At 41.2% G+C, this 24,718-nt stretch overlaps 1 protein-coding gene across 4 annotated transcripts in view; it reads right to left on the minus strand.

Annotated features, from left to right (window-relative positions):
* The window catches only part of RNF130 (ring finger protein 130), a 57,545-nt gene extending 33,220 nt beyond the window's left edge, over window positions 1-24,325 (minus strand). For 3 of the 4 annotated variants that reach the window (XM_068408421.1, XM_068408420.1, XM_068408422.1), the window contains exons 1-2: window positions 23,797-24,147; window positions 13,478-13,672 (exon numbers count right to left, since the gene is read on the minus strand). In XM_068408421.1, the coding sequence (XP_068264522.1) occupies window positions 13,478-13,672; window positions 23,797-24,064 (463 nt within the window). In that variant the 5' untranslated portion in view covers window positions 24,065-24,147. The other variant, XM_068408423.1, reaches the window with a different exon arrangement.
* Between the last annotated feature and the right edge of the window lie 393 nt (window positions 24,326-24,718).

The raw sequence follows: 24,718 nt of genomic DNA on the forward strand, positions 1-24,718 counted from the left end.
CTTCAGACAGAAGTGAAAGTAAAGCGAGTAAGTCTGGCTGCAAAGTAGAAGAGAAATGAAAAAACTTGGCAGAAGTTTGAGGGCTGATTTTACCACCCATACAAAGGCACACTTGATAAGATCGCAAACAGGCCGCCAGCTTCATCAGCTCCATTTTGAATCCGTAGCCCATCTGGTTTTTGTTGCGTCTTGCCTCTAGACTACCTCCTGTCCCAAAGGGAAAATTATTGGTACAAGGATAATAAGAGAATCAAACCACAAGACCTGCTGAAGAAGAACAAAATCACCTGCAGAGCAGAGAGTGCAGCTATGTTTTAAAAGCAGAGGCCCCATAAAAAAAAGAGGCTCTTGAGCTCAGGCAATTCTGATCTAAGTTCAAAGAAAGCAAAGTTTATAGGAACACCAAAGTCAAAAGACAATAACTTTACAAGTGCCATTCTTATTCATCCAGATCTATTCGCTTCCTACACTAAAACCCCTTTCAAGACCTATTTTCAAAATGCTTGCAAAGTCTGCTCATCTGTTCGCTCCATCTGCTCGCTCCAATTCACATTCAGAGAGGAACTGTACAATGCAAGCGACTTCAGCACTGAGATTCTGGATTTAGAGCGGATTTAAGTTACAGAGAACCTAGTGTGACAGTGAAGAGAGAACATGAGGTCCTGTTTGAATACAAGGAATTTGTTCAAAGTCTTTTAATCAAAATCTGATTTTTAAGAAGTTACCGTATCTACAAAATGATGTAGAAGACTCAAAAGAGCAGCACCTTTGAAACCCAGGGCACAATAAGTCAGGGTGACAGACCCAGACAGCTACATAATTTTCCAAAATGGGAGCTTTAACAGAGTTGTGTAACAGTCTTGAATGTTACCTCATCACTCTTTCCATTCACAATGCCAAATAGTAACTTTTACAGTCATTATCCTCAGTTTTCAGAGCAAGTTCCCTGACATTAGTGTTGTGGATTGTCCTGACAGAACTACTCAGAAGAATGAAAGCTGATAATCTCAGAAACTAAGGTCTGCACAATAAGTTAAAAAATATTGCAGAGCCCAAAAATTGTTTTCCAAGAAATTTCAACTTTATTTAAAATTGAAATGGTAAACACAGTCAAGAATTTGTGCCTTGTCCTAGTAACATGGATGTAAGTAGGAAAAGAATGTTCAGTGTTTCCTCCTGAACGTTTTGAAACAAATGTCACAGCAATCAAAAGCTTGGAACAGCAACCAAAACCCAACACAATTTATAGATACAACTTATTTAATCACTAGTACATCACAGATTCACTCAAGGTCCACTGCAGCCCAGCTCTCCAGAGACACTTCAGTTTGAGACATACTGGGTTTGGTTTCCCTCAAACTAACCAGACATTTAATAGGCAGCAAAGCTCAGAAACAGAGTAAAAATCCATGACTTGCATTATTTTCAGAGGAAATCTATCTGGATTCCTATTTGTCCGGCTGGGAAGAGAGTCCTTGCCCAGACTTGCAGCACTTAACTACAGGACAAGCGGCACCTTTCCCGCAAGGTTCTGTACGTAGATGCAGCACGTGGTCCTGCAACCCCAAACCCCTGCAGCTCAGATGGTGCAAGATCAATCAAGAGCAGATAATTTATACTGCTTGATGTTTTCCCTAGGCTTCACTCGTGTTCTTCACACCTAGTTTGGACAGTGAAGAATGAGGCAGGGCAGAATGGGACTGTGTTCCCCCAAGCACATGTTCTGCGATGCTTCCTCTGTAGGTATTTATTTGCACTGAGGAATTATGTTAGTATCAAAATATTAGTCAGAAGCACTCAATGGAGCATTCTGACACGATTTACACTTATCTGCAAAGCAAAGCTGACTAAGATCTCCTGATACTCGTCCAGTTCTGTCTGGATCAAAAGCTGAAGCCTCTATCTATTCCCTGCTGCCCAGAGAATGTGACAAAGCTGACAATCTGTCACGCATTTTATATAAAGCCCAGCACAAAGGGAACCTCTGGCATCACTGCAAAGTGATTTGCATTCCAAGTGACTCAGCTGGGAACAGTCAAAGTGCTACTGCTGCTTCTGATCCTGTGAGAGCCAAGGAGAACTGCAGAAAAGAAAAATAAATTGTGCCTGTTTAACATACTGAAGCTCAGTGGAAACTGGGACTTGGTTCATCCGTATTTTTGTCAGGGGCATCACCCTAACTAATTTTAGCAAGAGCTCCCTGCTTGAGAACAATTGGGGGCAGGAGGAGACACTAACTCATTTATTTTAAGCACCTTGAAACCTTGCATTTCTGAAACTTAAGCAGAAAAAAAGGTGCTTCAGGTGAACACAGAAAGACTAACAGCATTTATGAAAGTTAGAATACAGTCTTACTACATAATCTTATGAAAAGCAATGCTCTCCTCAGCCAAGAACAGTGTCCAGAGAAAAGAAGCTGGAACGCTAACTAAAACTGATGAAGTACACACACAACCATAGATGATAAGCTAGGACAGACGGTAGGCGTAAGATAAATACTGACGCCTGGAAATACAAATCATTTAATTGCTATCAGCCAAGCCCAGACAGCTCTTTCTAGCTTGCAATTTTACCATGTGCATGTTTAACTAGGATAGTTATACAAGTCTATGTGTGAAAAGGGATGAAGTTGCAATTAATCATTAAATCTGGGTAATATTACATTGGGAGAGGAGAGAAGGAATTAAAAGCTGAGAAGACACGAAAACCAAGAAGATGGGAAAAACAGCAACATCCAGAAGCTTCCTGTAGAGCTCCTAAGGAAACTCCTTTGCTCTCTCACTAATCTATCCGTATCTCCTAGCAATTCTAAAAGAGCACATTTAGAAAGGCAGTAAAAAGTCATCCCAAAGAAAAATTACTAGTCTCATCACAAGCAAATAATTGTTTCCTTTTGTGTTTGTTTTGTTGATTCTTGACTACCAAAATGTTTGTCTGAAGCTCAAAATATGGACAACTATGGTCAGAATACCAAGCTAAAGACAAGCATGGTTCAAATAGCAGACTTCAGACACCTTCCATCCATCCACTGTCCCTTGGAGGATGCAGGGAATAGCAGCCTGGCAAAATGCAACTGCCAAACAGCTGATTTTTTTTTCTTTTTTTCCCCCTGGGCTTGTGAAGAGCCCAAGCAGCTGTTTGGTCAATACTGGAGGTGACGGACAGGCATTTGAGCAACCTGGGACCAAACTGCTGCTACTGCTGCAATGCTTCAACCGCCTTCTCGCAGGTGGGGAGGGCAAAACCTGAGATCCCATCGCAAGTACGGCAAACCTTGGATCGCCTGTAAGAGGCACTGAACTATTTTGATTTGATGTAACCAGGTTTGCAGAGAACTGAGAATCAAGTCAGATACTCGTAACGAAGGTTAGCACTTTTCTAGTGGCTGATATTTTCAGCTGAAGTCCTTGTAATTTCCTAAGTCTCTGATAGTGCATGCTGATGCTGCAGGCACAGCGTGAAGCACATAGACTGCACTCACCTCACGCTTGCCAAAGAATATTGTTCTCTCTTTAAATAGGAGACAATTTTTAATTGCAACTGAATCCTTTCATGACCATTCTGAAAAACCTAAACTTAACATACATTTATCTGAATAGTTAATATTCTGCTGGTGGAAATTTCAGAGTACTTCCTTAAAAAGGCAAACAAAATCCCCACCTTCTTAATAAAGGTAAATTTTACTTTACAGACAGACACTTGCAGGCGGGATTCAGGGCATGATTCAAACATCGAAATGCCATGGCCTATTCAACTGCAATAATTGGAACATCATAATGATAATATAATTGAAAGTAAAACTGCCCATCTTCACAAACCAGACTTCCCTATTCTATTAAAATCCCATAACTGTATGTTAAGCATTTCTGAACACGTTATACCAGAAATAAAAATACAGCAACACACACTGCTCAGTACTCAGGAAAGGGATCAGTCCTATTACTGAGAGTGACAGATTCCTTTGAATAACATTAAGTAACAGTGAAACAACTAGAACAGAATTTGAGAACCCACGAAACGTCAACAAAGAAAAGAGGGAAGCACAAATGAAGTGCTACAGCTATATATGAAGTTTTGAGAGACCAATTGGGAGTTCAGTGAAAAGACCAGAAGACATCCAAGCTGCAAGGGAGCAGAGGCAGAAGCAACAATTACCCCTACAAGGTAAGGGATTTAGTCACGGAGAAAGGGATATAACCCATGGAACCCACAAGGTGAGGTGAGGGAAAGGGTGAGCTGTATGCAAAGCTGTGCTGCTAGACAATGTGGGTTTGGGGAGCACAGCTTTTAAATATAAATTCCGTAGTACTTCACAACATTGGGGAAAAATATGCAAATTATTCAGATACCTTAAAATTTTAGTCCAATACAAAACAGAGAAATTTGTCGTGAAGAATGTGTCTTACGTTCTAAACCAGGCTTTTGGAAGAGCAGACACCAAGAGGAAGAGCCTTGGCGTATCTTCAGAGTGATTAAAACAGGTCTAGCTGCACATATTTTTATTTTGATCTAATCAGAAAGTAAACAAGAGCACATCCAAGCTGTCAACATACAAGTGCAGTCTCAAGAGTAAAATATGTTGTTTGAGTTATCCCAAATCAAACACTTCTAAAAACAGAAAAACCCCATAATATTTGTCAGTTCTTTAGTTCTAAGCAAGGCAAGAATTTAATGCCAAGAATATACATAAATTTTAAAATGCGACTGGATAGCATTTTGAAACATTGTCTTCCTGTTGCCTTTATAATATTTAAAATGTAGAATTCTTGTCTGTATGTAAACATTTACTTTAGGATTGCTATTTTATGTAGTCTCAGACACTAGAGCAGATGTTACAACACTACCATGAGAAAATTGTAAAGGGCAGCAGGAGACGAAACCGTAACCTAAAAGTTAGGCTGTCACAGGAGGCATCAGTTAAAAACAACCAGTGGAACAGCTAGCTATCCTGAAACACCAAGCAGGTATTTGCAGAAATCACAAGTCTCGTTGCTACACAAACCTATGCAAAACAACCTGGTGGTGGTGGGGGAAGCTTCTGAGGTTAAAACTTGAATTCTGGCTACTTAAGAGGACAAAGAAGTAGATATTCAAGCTCAGTGAGGAACAGGCTTCTGTGAATTGAAACTGAAATACAGTCAATTTATGTCTGAAGAACACTCAAAACTCTTCTTTGCAGCAAAACCAGCTTCAACAGATTTACTCTGCCAAGCTAAGAAAGGGCACTGCACTATGCTCTCTAAATACGATTACACGCACTTTGGGATTTTGCAATGTACGACGCACTGCTGTACTGCTAATAGACATGTGATGGGTGCTCACAAAGTTCTGTTCCTTTAAAAGAAACAGGCATATGATCGAGGTATATGATTAGAAAACCAGAAGCAGCAACAGTAGCTTTCCAAAGATGGGTGTGACACAATTAACTTCAAACCAAATATTAAAGCCTAATCAGATTCTTGTTGCACTAGTCTGTAGCACATTAAGTTATTACATCCACAGGTGATAAACAATAATCTCATAAGCAGAAATTATCTTTCCAATGCCCACCCTACTTCATTAAACAAGAAACGATGCCTCAGCATAACGTTCTTGCCCTACTTTTACATCAGCTTTATAATCTATCATGACCAAGAGTTCCTAAAAGGAGAGCTAAATAGCAAAATCGGTCGAGAAAACTGTTGGGCCATATTCACATTACAACTGCTGACACATTATTTCATAACCCAGTTGCTCTATTGTGACACTCAGGGAGACGTTTCCTAAGGATAAATCTGCATAAGATCAAAACAGGCCGTCACAGCTAAATCCTCCTGCTTCATTCACAAGTCCAAATCACGCCGATACGCGTTAGATGGTGGAGCTATGCCCCTGCGTTTCCTCAAGCTCGACAAGGTCCACCTGTCCCTTTGCTACACCCAGGGTACCCTCCTCAAGAACACCGACAGTCTCTCAAAGATACAATACAGCATTAGCATGTAGAAGAGAGGTGTTGCACTTGGGCTTCGCTGCAGATCATTTCCTCTGCATCAGCCTCACCCAGACATCTCCTTTTTATCTTCTATTGTAAGTCATATGGCACTAAGCACTGTTAGAAGAATTAAGATCCTTCCATTAAGCTACAAGATGCACCCACCTCTTCTCTAAGCCTCCCACAGGTTCCCGAATCTCTGCCTCATCTTGATTTTCAAAAGCAAAAATATGCTACTGATAAGCACTAGGAAGACAGGTTCATGGCTGGGCTGAGAAACGGGGAGCACTAGAAGGGAAAATTTATACATCCCTGGAACCAGAACAGAGCAGAATTCACTCAAAATGTCAAGGACACAGAGTTCGGAGGTTTGGGCTTCAGTTTTCTTTTTACCCCCTCTCACTTTTGACTGCCTTGACCATTTTACTTACATCTCATTTTCCCCAGAAGGACTTTTATCTTCTGGGAATATTAATATATATTTTTTTAATGCATGTGACCTTCTGGGTTCTTTACACTAGGGAAAAGCAAGCCCAGATAAGGGAAAGGCAGACAGATGTTGCAATGATTTTACAGACATTTTACACAACGCTTTTCTCTTTTAGCAATGCTTCTTTGCATCTATTTACACCACAATTTTTTTGAAAAGGAAATGGACATTCCACTTACGTAGTGCCAGAAGAATAAAAAAAAACCTTGGTACCAAGGAATTTATCATTTTATCATCCCCTTTCCACAATCTGTGCACGGATTTTTTTGTTTCATTCAGATAGATTTACAAGGCATTTAACTATGTATTATGGTGAATAAACTGCATTTGCAGTCCCATTTAATGAATACTTTTACTGTTAAGGTATTAATATGCTAACAAAGTATACCAAATTTTATATTCAAACCTTGAACAAATGCAAAGTAACAAAAAGCAGAAGGGTCCCATTAAGTTTTGACTAGGGAAATGGTGTAATACTAACACGACACACTACGGAAAAAAGGTTCCTCATGTCACAATTTCACATATTTCTGAAATAAGCAAGTCTTTCTCTTCAAAAGATACTTCTGCTTATTTGAAAACAACCTTTTGTCACGTATACTTCTGAACAATGTCCAAAACCTGTTACCTTAGATCTGAATTTAACACACAAGCACTGATTACAGTGTCACATTCTTGATTAATCAATAATATTAATGTAACTTAGACCTTACTGGTCCATTCATCAATTTAAGACACACTTGGATTTTGATAACTAAAACTCTCCATAATCTTCCATTCTGTAATGTGACCAGGTGCTAGTAAGTGGCTTCCATTTTGCTGTTTCTGGATAGAAGTTCATATTCCCAATAATGGAAGCGGGAGCTAAAAACCCCACGGATTTCTAAGGGTAATCTGTCACGCTCATGTATTTTCTTCTATCTACAGACAACTGCCGTACAGATCCATCAATCTGGACAGCCATTCCAAACAAATTCAGCAAAGCACAAAAGAGAAATGGCAAGAGAGCCTTACCCAAGGACAGTACAAAATATTTTTAGAGCTTCATAAATAGCATATTCATAGATTAATGTCATAAATTTGATTCTACCGAATCCAGAGATTTTGGGAATTACTCTGCTGCTGGAGCTCAGACTTTGGATAAGAAAGAGAATGTAATTACTTACAGTCACTAACAGTCCCGTGGGCCTTTTCACAGTCACAGAACTAATTACCCTTTCAGCTGGCTAAGGAAAAACGAGCCTAACTGCTGTTATTTCAGTTGTGGGTGAGGCATATACCACGCAGAAACACTGGTGAGAAGTTCTGCAGGGTACTGAGGCTGTTAGCTTTGTAAAGGAATTTCCCTGGCTTATCTTGAGGACACAAGCGCTTCCTTACGGTCCAGAATCTGTGCTTGAAACACACTCCTCTCCACATCTCGTCAAGTGTCAGACACCTCCATCTACTGCACAACAGATTTTCCTGATGGATACACCTCCAAGAAATGCAGTGGGAAACAGGATTAACTACAATGCTGTTGACACTTGTTCCCCATGTTTTCAATTAGCAAATATAAAGAGTAAACAATATAAAATGATCAAAGATACGTAAACTATGGTTAGACTGCTGATTGTTTTGCCTTTTTTTAAAGCTTCAACTTTAATGACTCATCTGTTTTTCCTTTTCACTAATATTCCAGGGTAAATTAATAATAAATTATAATAACAATATTGTAATAGACAATAAAATTAGTTTTGAGCTGTTGATTAAAAGTAGGTCTCAGTAATCCAGGGAAAGTTTTGCAGTGGATTTGGTCCAGAGCTGAAATATTCGTCAGCACACATTGGTGCAAAATCATCTGCCATGCACCCTGCCATAGCTTTCACGTGTCAGTTCAGCTTACAGTTACATAAATAGACACTTGTGAGAAAAAGGCAAGCTGCAGAGGAAGAGATGTGCTGCACGCAGTGAAAGGAGAGTGGTATTTTGACTGTCAGATCTCTGCAGTCTACTCTACTCGCTCTGACTTAGGGCAAGAACATGGAATAGCCATTAGATGGCAACAACTCCAAATTACATCCTGTCCCTCCTGCCTCTGACCCAGTGACCTAAAATAATCCACATAAAATACGTTCAGTTTTATCACAGTTCAAAGCAAGCACAGACCTTGCTTCCTGTACTAGTGTGCTTTTTAAGCGAATACAGGGCCATCAGAAATCCTCTCCCTGAAAGGAAACTTTCTGGGAGCCACTGCTGGGCAGCTCTCCCACAGGAGCACAGCAGGACAACAGCACCTTCTGTGCACATCACGGAACAGAAACACCTTCTGCATCGAATGCATCATTTCTTCAGAAGTGCAACCAAGACTGATCCTGATGAGATGTCTGCAGCTTGTTCTAAAGACTTCAAAAGATTTACCTGTATCAGGTAAATCCTCTGAAAAAGGTGTTATATTACAAGTTGTTTAAATACTTCAGGAAATTTTTTCAGAGCTGATAAACAGTAGTTATTGGAATCCAGCAACTTCATTTTGACGCACTCTTCTATATTTGTTTCTCTTTTTCTGTTTGTATTTGTTCCATAAATTCTGAGTATGAAATTTTAACTTTAGAGGCTTCTTTGGCTTACATTCTTTTCTATAAATCCAAATAAAAGTCTAGATTTTAATAGAGAAGTTCAATATAAAATTTAACTACTTTGTACTTGACAGGGCTGTCTCCACTGCACACAATCAAAAAAGAATTAAAATGCCATTTTACCTGTATTTCCTTTCTGTTCCCATAACTGATTATAAAGGAGACAGCTACTACATATTTTCTCTACCACATAGGCTCTTTTTCACATTAGACAGCATTTGTTCTGCTTTAACAGAAGTAGCAAACAAAACCACTCATAAAACTGCCTTCCTGCCAGTGATATCATAGGCTATCATAACCTATGCTGGGAAATACGTCCTTCACTTAAGTTTATAGAGGACATTTACAAAATGTGTAAAATAAGTTTATTTTGCATGCACACAGTAATACATACAAAGATATACACAGAGAAAAGAAAATAATGTTGCAAATAACATTAAAAAAGATATATATATATATATTTCTGTTAAAAAGTTCACTAACTCCTTAAGGTCAATACCTAATTTAAAACTCAACTTGAAGTTGAAAGGGCAGAGACTTAGTGGACTATTACACAAGAAAAAGCAAATTCTGATATTAGCAATAGAAATTGTCCATTTGACATGGTGATGATGGTGTGATTCAAGAGTGACAGTTGTAATCTAGCCACCAGAAGGAATTTATATTCTGCTAAGTAATATGTTAAGTATGAACAAATTTCCGTAAGATGAAAATTTCCAGCTGTGTGTTCAAGCATAAAATAACTTGGATAAATATTAATCCCATAGGTGAGCACTGCTTACTAAGCTCTTTTCATAGGGAATCACCTCTCTGTAGGTGGGCAACATACATAAATCTATATAGTGTTTTACTTATTTTTAGCACAGACATTGCCTAAGCTGGTGATTGGAATTCATGCAAATATCAAAGTAGGAAAGCGTGCAGTTCACAGTGTGCATTATCAGCAGTTGCCGCTTTCCTCTCTGCTTTACCAGGAAGACAAAATATTCCTAAGGTCTGGTACGCAGCAGTATAAAAATTATGTTACAGCGTGTCCTGGTTTCACTGGGATAGAATCATAGAATCAACTTTCTGTTAAGGAAAGCTGCACTTTTGAGAAGACTGCAGCAGCCAATACAGCAGGAACAAAGTTGATAAGACACTTGGTTTTAGTTCGTGGCCAGCCGTGGTATGCGGGTTCCCACAGTGATCAAGGCTGTGAGCAGTTCTGAGTTAGCCAGGTGCTAAAGCCAGGGTAGCTGACCCAGGCTGGCCAGCGGCAGTATTCCATACCATAAACTTCATGCTTACTATAAATTGGAAAGTTTGCTGGGGATGCCCTCTCTCCTCAGTGGTCGCCATCCCTGCAGGGTCTCACCCGTCATTCTGCACCCGAGCCCTGCTCTCCCATCCGTTGTGACCGTCGCGCTGTCGCGGGAGCTGTGGTGCTCACAGTGTTTGATGTTGGGCATTCACTGCTGGGAGCGTGCAGCTCACAGCCGCTATACGGGCTGAGTATAACTCTGTGTATTTTATATCAGCATTAATATTGACATGGTTTTCTTATTTTATTGAGTCTGTTTCCATTTCAACCCACGAGTCTCCCTCCTTTTCCCCATTCTCTTTCTCGGCTGAAGAGGGGTCAATGGGTGGTAGAACAGCTTGTTATTGTGTAGCCCCAGACACGGGCTAAATGGAGACACAGTGATATAAAATGACACAAGGTCTGTTTTCACCTGTCTATGGAAAGAAAACCTAGAGCCATGAACCTGCTCATCATAATACAGTTGCAAAATTGTCTTGTGAAGAATGCATTTTTAAAAGAATAGAGGAAAACTGCACAGCCCTAGACATCATATGGAAATATGACCAACTTGGTGGCTTACTGTCATTTTCACTTATATCAATTCAATTTAAACACATATTTAACTCAACCAGCAGCAGAACAGCTATAAAATACACAGGCTTAACTCTTCCAGACCTTTAGCGCTAGAAAATACCAAAGAGAAGAGACGCAGCACACTGGAATACCTAATTAGCAGATGATGTGGTCGTTCACCACCTAAAAAGCATCCAAGCAGTGATATGGTTGAAAAGGCAGAAAAAAGAAGATCAGAGAGTGCCTTGACTGTGTGTAAGACTGCTTTACACATGACATTTGTTTGCACAGGCTCATCATGTAAGCATACATTCATGGACCTATATCCCAACTGGAATAATTCTCACCGAGGGAAATGCTGGATCCCAAACCCTCCTTGTGCTGAGGCTAACACCAAAGGGCTAGTCTACATCTCAGTTACACGCACTTGCAGTTCTTACATCAAGCAAACAGGAAGTTATTTATAGGAAGCTCTGCAAAGCGCAGATTGCTAAGGAGATCCCTGACATGACCATAATGCAATCAAAACAAAAGCTGTGGAGCGATATTCCTCTTCATTACAGTGTGGTGCTAAGGTGCTACTTCAGTTCTAGATAATTACTTTTAGTTGTTGCATAGTCGGAACTCTTGAAGTCCAATACTAATTTCGAGATAGTGCCTACAACCCTCATCAGTGAGAGATTCCAGTATACCAGGGACTGAGCACATGCAGCTAAAAACAGTATATCAAATACTCAAAGACAAAACATGCATCATCTCCAGTAATTACATTTTTTTTAAAGCTTGCCATGAGTAAGAGTAAATATTTGGAAGTCAACATGCTGAAGACAGTATTAGCATTTTCCCAAATACCAAGTATCCAAACAGTTGCCTGGCTAGCTTACAAGACACCATTTTACCCACAGCAGCTCCCACATTTTATAACTTGAGACATTATTTCAACCTACCAGAACCACTGGGCCTATTGATATAGTTTAAAATGCAACACACTGGTCTTTAGAGCTGAAACACTGAGTGAACTAGGATCTCCTAATAAAAGACAGACACCATCCCATTGCTATGAAAACCCCTGCCAAATCTAGCAGTATTATGAGAAAGAAGGTATTAAAATGATAATCAAACCCATTATGTGATTTAACATGTATGAGAGCAAACAATGCCAGAGCTCTGCTGTTGCTGGTAGTCTTTTTTTCTGCCACGATAAGGCATTCCAGGCCACAGAAGTCACAAATCATTGTTAACCAGATTGCAGACCTTACAATTTTACAGGTATTTCAAAGAGAGACCAGAGCTCAAGGTTTAGGAGGGTACTATATTAGCAGAGACAAGTGGCAAAAAAACACAAAAGGAAGGTGGTAAAAAGTGTTTCACTAGCATATGGGACTTTTTGCCTGCACATTACTTGCAAAAATGTCTAAGGAAGGTACCTAAGATAAAAATGGATTGTCAACAGGCTTGGAATTGCTACACAGAGGTCAAAATCTCCCTGGAAAATTCCTGTGGTATGTAGAATTGGGAAGGTCAAACACCACTAAACCAGAAGAACCCACAAGACATTACCCTTGTAAAAAAGAGAGAAAGAAGCAACCATAGCACTTTAGTAAAAGAATTAAATTCTAATTGTGTGACAATATCCAGAGCAATAATTAGGAAATACCAGTTTCCAAGCAACCTCCTATGCTTAAAGCAAAAAGACTGAAAATATTCTAGGGAAAAAAAAAATCAGCCAGCAGCACAGCCATCAAATATAGAAATATGCCTTTTCTGATTGAGCTAAGTAATTCCAAATTGAGAAAACCTTCTGGGAAAATGTAGTTATCAGAATTGTGAAAGTCATTTTTAACCAAGGTAAATTTTTATGTATGAGGCTCCCACCAGCTAAAGTAACTCACTAGTAACAGCAAAATTTTACACATAGATAGCCTTAAAAAAGTAGAAATCCAGAATCATTCATCATTACTCTTGACCAGCAATAGTCTAATTCCAGACAACTTAGAGAGGCAACTGCTCTCCGAATCATGAAGTTTTGTTGATTCCTGTACAGCACTCAAAGACACCTTGTAGAAGGAGAACCCTCTGTAAACTGTAATTAAAAAAAGCATGCCAAATAAGATCCTGCTGTAACTGTTAACATTTGAAAGTCCCCACCAGAACAGCCAGTTGAAGACACGCTACTATAAAAATTCTTCAGGTACAGATGCTTTGTAAAATTCTAGACCTTCCATTATACGTTAGCTTTTCTTCTTCAGCAAAGTTTGAAACAGACTGGTCCTAAGATCTTACAGATATTTTCTCACTCCAAAACATCCATATTCCCACTGCAGAGGAAAGTGTTCCTTGTTGGGTAAAATGAGTCAAATAACTTTTCAAAATTATTGGCTTATTTCACTATATTGTATACAAGTAAACATCATTAGAGAACAGGCTATTTCAAATGGCATCATCTGTGCACTGCCAAGAGCTCTTTAGCAATAGTTTATATGGCAAAGTAGTACTCAGACAAAAAGGAATTATAGTGAAATAGATTCCGCTTTATTTACCTTGATGAGTCATGGTGACAGGTTCTTCACTGGATATATTGTTGTAGATGACCACTGCTGTGGCATTATGTGAAGCTGCTCGCAGTATTTTCTCTCTAAACGTACAGTTTCCTCGCTGCAGTAAAGCAATCCACTGCTTGGTGTTTGGTGGAACCTGGAAACGTGTTCGAGGGTCACAGCCCAAGCGATCTGCAACTGAAATGGGAAATACATTTGCACAGATGGCAATTTCTTCAAACAGGCAAAAAAAGGAAAAAAAACCTAACTACAAGTTTTGCTGCATTACTTAACTGTTATGCACTAGGAAGCCACTATCCTCTTGTTAATAAAGCCTGAAGCTAACTCCTTTCTTAGGAAAAAAGTCTTTAAAAAAACACATCTTGCACACTGAAAGCTGTGACTATATGCTGGAGAATTAGACTAACGCAAGCTATTTTTAACTCTAGTGCAGCTAGAACAATGAATTTACATTTGAATCAATACCTGCCTACAGGCTGAAAAACATTAGAATATGGTTCATATGCTATAGGCATTTACAAACCAGCTGTTTATCAGTCATTCTGGGGAGTGTAGTTTTTTTTCTTTCTAATGCAGACAGAAACATCACTGCAGTGGGAAGTATAACTAAACAAAGGAGGTTGTGAAAACAAGATGTCAGAGTTATCTGCCATGTGCAGGCTACTGTAAAAAAAAGGACGATATTAAAAGTTGATCTTGTAAAACCCCAGCAGCCAACATCAGCTTTTTACATATGCACATTTCGTCTACAAGGAAGTGCACTGAAATCAGAGAGAAACAAATGGTTTTGCAAACACGATGGGCTCAAGTTGTCACCTAAACAGATATTGACGTTATAAAGGAAGAGCAACAGAAATGGCAAATGCCAAACATCTGAAATCAACAGCATGCAAAGCTCTTCTTCTGTCCTTTCTGATGCTGTAACGTATCCTGGAACAACCCAAACCCACACAGAGCTACGTACAAAAGGCACAAAATGCAACGCAGAAGATAACCCCACGGTACAGCAGCTGAAACTGATGAGACATTTCTGTTTACACAACTGGAAACACACAGTTTAATGATATGACCAGTGTATCACACCGACTAAAGGATTTTAGAAATTTAGAGCCAACAGTAACGTATAATACAAATATATTTTACCCTTTCAAACACCAAGAGTATAAGAATCTTTGGCTGCTAAAAATGGTTGGGATAAACAGTGATTTTTCAAGACAACCCAAAAAAATTTATTTGCGTAATAGCTCTGAAAACATTACAGATCCTAAAAGCAATTCAAATGAAGTGCCCCATAAAATCTTCCTTTTAAAGTGAATTCTTCAGCAGAGACTACAGGATTTCAGCAAAAGGTCTACCACAAAAAACATCCAGTTTAACATATCAGCTGGAAACAAAGCAAAAGATGCTTTTTTTAAGCATTCTCAGCTTAACATAGTTCAGGTTAAAACCTGTACCAAAGGAGATTCAAACAGCTAAAGGATCTTTTCTGAAACAAAAAAGAAAATCTTTTGCTTGCCTGAAGGAAACCAGTGCAGATGAATCTATATTGTGGCAGTCCACAGGAAGTCTCTGCACCTCTTAATTTGGACAAGAAGTGCCTCTCCCTGTTCCCCTGGAAGGAGGGTGGGGAGCCAGATACAAGCACATCCTTTTCACAATTGTTTTTCAAGGCTGTATTAGACATTTCAGACATGGAGGGCGATTTGCTCTATTTTTGTATTTGTGCTTTTTTTTTTTTTTAAACACAGGGATCAGGGAAAATCTGAAATGTAGATGCCTGTTATAGAGTATTTTCTTCCATTGCCCTGACATTATTCCTCGGATCCCTTTGGAAATTGCTAGCTAGCACTGATCCCCACATGTTGTTTTGGAGCACGGGTGACAGCCATCGTGAACAGCAACGATCAGAGGAGCACACTTTCAGATCGACTACACTTTGGTAGCTTGTCTTTGCAGTCTTAAACTTAAAAGAATAGTACGTTTTTTAAAGGGATTATAGTCCTTTTTGAAAATGTGATAGAACCGTAACACGGCACACGTGCAACTAATCTTGATGTCCTCTGTTAAGATAAAAGCAGTTTATTGTTTAATGCAAACTTCCCCCTTGTTCAGATCATTTCCACTTAAAAATGTGGGAGGGGGAAAGCACCAGCAGACTGTGAGAAGAAGTTTCTCAAACTTTGAAAGCTAAAAATCCCATCCTTCTCCAGTGAAATCAGATTCAAGAATCTCAGGTATGATATTTCCTTTGAAAAATACCATTCAATAAATGGCCACAATTCCATAGAATCTCCTCAAACTGCCAAAATGAACTCTGAAAGTAGACACTGTGGCCAACATAAATTTACTCAAAATATATTGGATGGATGAAGAGCAGTAATCCTATGGATTATGTACAGTTTGCTTCAGTACTATCATGCTCAAAACTAAGATATCAAGTGAAAACAAAAATGGCCACAAAACCAGGGTAATGGGCTATTAGAATGCAAAATCATAAAAGCAATAAAAGGCAAAAGGCACCTTGAAAAGGGAAACAGCATTCTCAAAAGCCTGGTACAGAGTTCAGTTTTTAAAAAATCTATGTAGGCACCTTTACATTTGCATGGCTTGAAATTTTTAGCTTAAAAACTCACAGAGAAAGTAGTAAGAGAGAACAGAAACGGCATCTGTGGGAAAAGTAATACAAAATTTTCTACCACGGCAGAGATCAAAGTCTCTTTCAGCTGTGGACAGAGCTATGAAACGTTACTGGATAGAGCAACAGGATTAGGAAACAAGATATTAGTAGATAAAAGCTTTCCAGATATAGACCAACAAACACCACTAAAATGCACACAGCACGTTATTCCTGACGAGGTGGAATCAATGTGTCCCGATGAAAAATTAACAGCTGACAATATTATTTTAGCACTATTTAAGTAATTAAAAAACATTAAGGAAAATCTGGTTGTTTTTGATAAACCTGAACTGAGTAACTGCAAGTCCCTTGAGGGTTAATAAGAGTTTCTTTACATTAACATCCTACTACACCACACAAACATTAAGTAATCTTTTAACTTCTAACTAAATAAAATTCAGGAATAATAGTGGAAAGCCTGAGTTTTTCTCCTTGTCTTTTCAACAGACTTAATACACTCTGAAGAGAGTGTCTTATAATCATGGTCACCGTGCTAGCATGGCAAGCTGGCTAAAATAAAATATCTGCTATACACCTAACGTGCGAAGCACATCAGTTGGCACTGTAAGGGACACAGATAAATGAACAGTGTCAGCAAGAATCATCATCAATAGCTCTCCATTATCATGTCATCTACGCTCCATTGTCCGAAGTCCAATCACGATCTAAAAGACTAGGGCTTGCAAGTATTACCTGGATGATGTCCATGCCAGAATGAAAAGCGACTTCACATTAAATTAAAGTTATTCTAAAACAAATCACTTGCACATAAAAAGATATGATCAGAAGCCACTCATGGAATTTCATAATTTCAGAAGATACAAGCATACAGAAAGCCATCTAAGTATGTTTCCCTATAAGTGTGCTACTCTTTTTGCTTACTTGAAATAGAAGTAATTTACTCTGCCTTTCCTTTCTTCATGTCTACCTATGTACCATGAATGTGTTGGCAAAAAACCAATTTTCTGTTAGAAGTGGCCCCTTGCCGGGTTAAAGAGCTGTGTACAATGTTGTTGTAAATATCTCCCTCCCTTCTGTAAGCCCCAACACCACAGAGGAGCCCCTTTACAAAAGGATCAGCTGCGATTTAAGTATCTATAGTTAGGCTGCACATTTGTTCTCAACTTTAGGAGAGCTTCAGTTTCTTCTTGCAGAACACACAGGACTGCTCAACTTGCATATAACTGTTTCTCCTTAAGCATTTTTTTAAAATTCCAGAGCCCTTCCTGCTGAAGGACTAATGTTTGTGACAGCATTTTAGGGATTCATGTGAAAGAAATAGATAATAAAGCAATAGATCCAGCCAGGCTTCCTCGACTACTGAGAAAGTATTGGCAAGCTTACATTAGGACAGCAACAGTACTTTCCCCCTCATCTTTTCCAATTGCTTGACCAGGTCCTTTAGCCTTCCCCCTGGAAGAGGGATGGATAGCCATTTTGTGGTAGCAAAAATGCAATTAACAGGTCAGCTGCCAGAGGCTTTGTCAGAAGTAAGTACACACCTGCCTGAATGCAGACTGTCTCCTACTTCTGAACCGTGACTGGGTTTGCTTTCTCTCATATACCAGGTGTTCATGTTGCTCTTGCATTGCTCAGAACACAGCTGTGACGTCCCACTTCAGCCAAGGTTGCTGCACTGACTGTTATCAGACTTTGTCCCCTTTTCACAGAAAAAGGCCAGTGCCATGGCCCACACCCTGGGTATTAACTGTTTTATTCCAAGTTTTTTTCTTTTTTTTTTTCCTTCTCCTTTCCCCTCCCCCCTTTTTTTTTTTTTTTAGAAAAAAAAAGGTCAGATATCTTGATATTGATTGCATCTCAGCTAATACTCTACTCTGAGGCCAGCACCAGTTGCCAGAGCTGCTCTGTCTCAGCTATACATACAGAAATCATTTTAAAGTCTGACCTTCAATCACTGTAATACAATAGGTGAAGAGACACCACCAGTATTTTGAGGGGCAGCAGATCAAGAGACTTGTTGGGAAAGAAAACAGCAGATGGGAAGATGCAGTCCTATGCAGCCTGCACCCCAAAGCATTCCCTCCCTCCAGCAGGCACTACGCAGCACACCTGACCAGCAAAACAGCCCGCCCTGTGCAACACGGGAGTTATAATCCTGTGATAAAATTTCCAGAAAAGGAATTCAGCTGGAAAATTTACAGAAGCAACACAGTAGCACTGATTCTTTCTTACTTTGAGGAAGGGTACTCGTTATTTGCTATCCCATTAGGGTTTAATACGTGTAATATGTATGTTCTCTTCCAACACATTACAACTTGTGTTATTACAAGCCACTTATAATTTCCTCTTTTTAAAAGTTCTGTCAATGAATTATGTACAGCAATATTTTATTTCAAAGAGCTATTTCAGGTAATTGCTTTGACTAAAGCTGGCTTTAACATTAAAAGAAACTCTGAACAAGAGGTAATCTTGTTTCAGGGAAGAAGTTAAACAAAAGAAAATCACTGAAGATTAGAAGATTCCTGTAATAGTTCAGATTTAATCTCGTTAGCTCAGTAAGTATACTACAATTATGGCTGTAAATTCCAATTTATAACGTCCACTTTTGTTATCAATTAATGACTAATTAAGCTGGATACTGAGACCCATGGTAAGGATGGAAGCATGCAAAAGACTTTTCTTCCACTACTCTATATTTACTGATACATTTGCTTGTTGCATTTTCCTAAAGCTTATTATTTTGGATTCTGAGCCATAAAGGAACACAAAATTCTTTCTGAATGTTACCTAAAGCTCTGTAGTTACCAGGAAACTGTCATTTTAAGCCTTCTGCAGCTAAAACTTGTTCACACAACATGTTTACGAAGTGTCAGATGCTACAAAATGCTACAGTTACAGTACCACGCACAAGATACACCTCCATTCCTAGCATTGTGCCAAGATTGTTTCTTCCCCACTTCCACCTTTTTCAAACATGTTTGTCCTCAAATTCTCAATCTCCTTGCCCAGCCACAACCCTACTACCCCTTCAGCAGAGATCTCCCCTTTCTACAAGTTCTCTCTCCACTGCAGCTTTCATACAACCACCACCTCCCCACAAGCCCTTTAGGCTCCAGTCCCTTTCCATCCCCCCTCCCCACCTCGTTCCTGACCTTACTGGCTCAGTGAGTCTTAATGTTTTCAAGTTCAGCTTTGAGTCTGCTGCTATTTCCTTTCCTATCAGTCCCATCTCCAGTCCTAACCACCCTGCCTGCTCCCACGCTACCCAAGCCAGCCAAGGTGCACAAAACCTCGCCTCCCAGCAAGGTCCAACCATCTGTGAGAGGACTTTCAGAGCACACAGGACTGACGTTTCCAGTCCTCAACTGCGTATCCAAACCCAGAACGACATGCAATAACCCAGACTCAACAGTTACAGAAAAGACCTGTTCAGCACAGAGAACATTTTTGAGGGAACTAAGCCACAAAGTGCTGTAGTTTCTACCAAGAATCATTAAAGTGAGTTTTCAATGGCTTCTAGCTTGGTTTGTCATAGCAAGAGTAATATGCCTGACACCTAAAGGTTGGCACCACAACTAATGTCAGGCACTTAACACCAAAGATGCTCAAAAGCAGAGGTCACAAGAGCGGCACAGGGCTGAACACTTACATGGTGCACGTAAAGACACTGCCACAAGCACCTACTGCGAGAAGTTTGGGCTGGAGTGGCTGGTTCCACAAAGTCACAGAGTAAGGGACTGAATGAGAAGTGCTCAGTAACCTCACCAAAGAAATGATATAAACCTGAACTAAACTATCAGAAAAGCCACATCAGGCTGTGAAGATGGATTTCACTATTATCCTTCCATGTAGAACGAGAGGAGCCTTTTTTGATAATCTGCAAGCATTCATATCCAGAAGATGTTTAAAATGCTGCTTTTATATGAAATTTTTAAGTCATGACAAAAGATTACACAAGTTAGGGGAAGGAAGAAACGGAACTATAAGTGGAAGAACGGAAGAGAGATTAATAAACTCTGCTGCTATTGTGCATTTAATGCACTTGCAAAGATCCACGTACCCAGGTGCTGTATTTACGCCCAGCGGCCAACTGTGACCGACAGCTCGCTGGAGCCACACTTTCACAAGTCACATTCACAAGCGGTCATACGAATTACTGCCGTATCACTTCCAGGGGAACACTGCTTTTGAAAACCAGTATCAATTTCATACAAGGGTCTATAAAAAGAACAGGGAAAGAGTTTTAATACATGTATTAACATGACGAGGTTGAATTAGATTAAAGAAATTCTGCTAAAGAAACAGGCTGGGGGACGAAGGGATTGAGAGCAGCCCTGCGGAGAAGGACTTGGGGGTACTGGTGGGTGAAAAGCTGGACGTGAGACAGAAACATGTGCTTGCAGCCCAGAAAGCCAACCGTATCCTGGGCTGCATCACAAGCAGCGTGGCCAGCAGGTCGAGGGAGGTGATCCTCCTCCTCTGCTCTGATCTCATGAGACCCCCCCCTGCAGTGCTGCATTTAGCTCTGGGGCCCCCAACATAAGAAGGACACAGAGCTGTTGGAGCCAGTCCAGAGGAGGCCACGAAGATGATCAGAGGGCTGGAGCACCTCTCCTATGAGGACAGGCTGAGAGAGTTGGGGCTGTTCAGCCTGGAGAAGAGAAGGCTCCAAGCAGACCTTATAGCAGCTTTCCAGTACTTAAAGAGGGCCTATAAGAAAGAAGGGGACAAACTTCTTAGCAGGGCCTGTTGCGACAGGACAAGGGGTAATGGTTTTAAACTAAAAGAGAGCAGATTTAGACTAGATATAAGGAAGAAATTTTGTACAATGAGGGTGGTGAAACAGTGGAACAGGTTGCCCGGAGAGGTCGTAGATGCCCCCCCATCCCTGGAAACATTCAAGGTCAGGTTGGACTGGGCTCTGAGCAACCTGATCTAGTTGAAGATGTCCCTGCTCACTGCAGGGGGGGTTGGACTAGATGACCTTTAAAGGTCCCTTCCAACCCCAACTACTCTACGAGAAGTGATTGAATATATCATTCTGCACTGAAATGTGAAGGATGGGTAACCACATGGGACTGGCAACTTCGAAAAGTAGCATATAAAATATTGGGCACATTCAAGAACCCAAGTTATCAAAAACCACTGCAGAGCATAACCCTTAAAGTCACAGGCTGTGCTACTGCAAATGGTGTATGTTCAGCAGCAGATCATTGGTCCTAAATTCTGAGTTGGTAAATTTATTTATTTCCCTGCAGGCAACGAGTAAGGGATCTTAACGCAGCATGCAAAAGTGTGACATTAAGGACATTTCAGCTCTAAAACATGTAGCCTCAGTCTATGCCACCAAGGTGCTAACAGATCACCCACTTTCGTGGAAATTTAAGGGATAGCCCACGAATGGGTGAATGCTTGACATAGAGCAGTTTTAGAATCAATGTATCTTCAAACATAGTTGCTAACAGTTGTAGAGGCCTTTTCTTCTTAGGATACATGAGAACTGGGGTAGAGCATTTACTGCTCTTACAGCAGAGGCTGGTGCTAGCCACTGTTAAGAGCTATTAGAAAAAATATCTTGCAAACAAGTTCTACAGCAATATTAACAGGCTGATAAAAAGGTATCAGAGGAATTACTTTCAACAAGATAGCATTGTTTTTTTATCAAATCTAGAGATAAAAAAGTGGAAGAATACAAACATAAGACCCTTTAGCGTTCAAGAACATCTTAATTAAAAGCATAAAATATTCCAGCCTTTCCTACTACATGAAATATTTTCAAGCCACATGAAGCACGCCTTGGCAAAATTCAAATCAAACGTATACTATGTAATAACCTAAATAGAACAATTCAGAAGAACTTCAAAGTAAGACAACTGCTGCAGTGTTTGCTCTAACAGTCTTCTGTTGACAAACACAAGGACAAAACTGAACCTCCCCAACAACTGAAGCAAAGTTTTAATGACTGCACCACGTCAAAACTGCAGAAATTGAGGTCTGCAATCTCATGATTCCTGCCGTGCTTTCTCACTGAAGTTATTCCTCATACAATACTTAGCACTAAGGTATAAAAATGCTGTTTATGGACTGCTCAGAATTTTATTTAGTTTTTCTCTCACTATTAGCTTCCAGTGAAAATGCTGTTAGCCTCTCTCAATGTTTTAATCACGCTTCAGTGAAGACCGTATCAGGAGAAAGCAGAAAAAGTTACAGAAGCAGGTTAAACAGTAATTAATAGCAAAAGTTTTTCTTGACAAATAATGCAGCTACTAAACAAAGCAAGCATTTTGATACCTTGCATATATTAAAAGGCAGCAGTTTTAAAAACCCTAAGGATACTGCTTGCAATAACAGTGTTTACATGCCTCACGCTTTCAGGACAGCCTCCTGATTTCATATGGTGGTTGGGTGAGGAATACCAGGAAGCACAAGGAGGAAAGACTGAGCATATTTGATGATAGCTGACCCTGAGAGCATGGTGAAGGTAGAATTTGAAGTACAAATGAAAATCATTTTACAGTAAACTTGCTCAACAATTTATGTCTCCTCACGCTTCCACCCAAAATATGCCATATGAATTAACATATTCTAGTTAACACTTTGTAAAGCTATTGAAACCGAGCTTCAATGAAACTAGCAAGCATCTGCTGATGCAGTCTGCTTCATACATACTAGAAGCTTACAGCAGGCTGCCTAGCAGGATGCATTTTGTTCTCAAGAAGCATCGAAGTATTCTCCCCATCTTAAGATTTGGTAAATTCTCGAAAGCTTTTCATAATACAGTAGTTCTGCGTTATCAATTATTTTAAAAAAAATCTTAATATTCACCACTTAAGAGTCTAGTTTTAACTGACTACATTATTTCACTTAATGCATTATTAAGAGGTTTACTATCCAGGAGACAGGTTGGGACCACTGTGATCCATCAAGTGGTCCATTTCTTAAAGATGGCAGTTTAGATAATGTCAAGAAAGGTTTTCAACATAAGATACTACTAAAACCACATAATTACGACTGCAGCACTTGGTTTCATTTCAGGCAATAATCAAGATAATACTCTCTATAAAACCCAACGTTTGTCAGAAAACCATCAATGGACAACAGCTTCACTTAATAAAAAGAAAACTTATTTGGAAGCACTACACAGGGTTCAGTACTGCAAACAAGCGCATTTTGGACAGGTCATGAGAGTAACAGCTTGATGGCTCCAGTCCTTCCCAGTCTTGACAGTCAGCTTAAACAGCATTTTTGAGACATGTACACTGAACAATCATGACTTCATGCAGCTGCAAAAGCCATCCAGATGTGTATCCATCACAGTGCGACAGCTATGCAGCTGTGCCGAGATTCATTGCAACGCTGTAACCAAATACTATTAACTATGGCTACCAACCCTCTGTAATTAGTTTAGATATACCACCTTCATCACTCAATAGGACTAGCCTCCTGGGATCCATGCTGGAAAACACACTATGCTTTGCAGAGCAGTTATTAAAGCCAGCACCCTCTGATCACGGATTTTATGGGATTTTTTTTCCATTTTCCTCTGGGCAAGTTCTTCCTCCCCTTTTGTCACAGCTCTCTAGCAAAGCCCAGACAAAGGCCAACCACCCCGTAAAGCAGGCACCCGACAGCAAGCGCCCGAGGGCTGCGAAGGAAGCGTTACCTCCGTTGATGGGGACGGGAGCCACCAGCAAGCCCTTGACCTCCACCTTGGGGGAATCCTGCCCGTAGCGGCCGCGGTCGATCCTCAGCAGCGTGGGGCCGCCCCGCTCGGGGCTCAGCACCGTCACGTTGATGAGGGCGGTGTAGTACGCCTGGCTCGCGTTGTCGGCGCCGGCCGGCCGGAGCCAGCAGTGCCAGAGCAGCAGCAGCAGCAGCAGCAGGACGGAGGAGCCGCCGTTCCGGTGCTGGCGAGCCCACCGCCAGCTCATCTTCGACTCCGGGTGAGCCGACGGCCGTCACCGGTTGCCTCCGCCGCTCTCCCGCGGCAGCGCCGAGCCCCGGACGCCCGGGTGTATTTTATCCCATCTGACAGCCCAGGAGCGGAGAAAGACCAAAAGCAGGCGGAGGGGGGAGGAGAGCACGGGCTCATGCCATGGGAGGAGCCAAGGGAGTCATGGCAGGTCCCAGCTGAGTCCGATCCGCTGGCCGCGGCCCCCGGGGGAGGCTGCTCGGGTCGAGCCCCGCTCCGCCGGCCCCTCAGGGCGCCGCGCTCATGCCGCCCGCCCGCCGCCGCGGGGGAGCGCCGGCCGCCTGCCTCTGCCCGCGCCGGGCGAGGGGAGGGGAGGAGGCGGGGGCGGCGCCGCGGCCCCCTCCCCGCACAGCCCCGCGCCGGCACCGAGGAGGGCGCCGAGAGGAGCCGCCGCAGCCGCCTCAGTCGCGCTCACACGCGCCCGCGGGGCTCGCCGCACCGCCTCGCTTCGCTTCGGGGCTCGCCGCCGCCTCAGTGCGGCGGGCGGCGCATCCCGCTGCCCAGGCCAGCGGCCGCAGCCGGTGACCGCCGCTCCATGCTCGGCTCGGCTCGGCTCGGCTCGGCTCGCCCCGGGTGCAGCGGGGCCGCCCGCGCCTTCCCGCAACCGCGCCGC

This window comes from Nyctibius grandis, chromosome 10 (assembly GCF_013368605.1).
Source record: "Nyctibius grandis isolate bNycGra1 chromosome 10, bNycGra1.pri, whole genome shotgun sequence".
Taxonomy (NCBI): domain Eukaryota; kingdom Metazoa; phylum Chordata; class Aves; order Nyctibiiformes; family Nyctibiidae; genus Nyctibius; species Nyctibius grandis.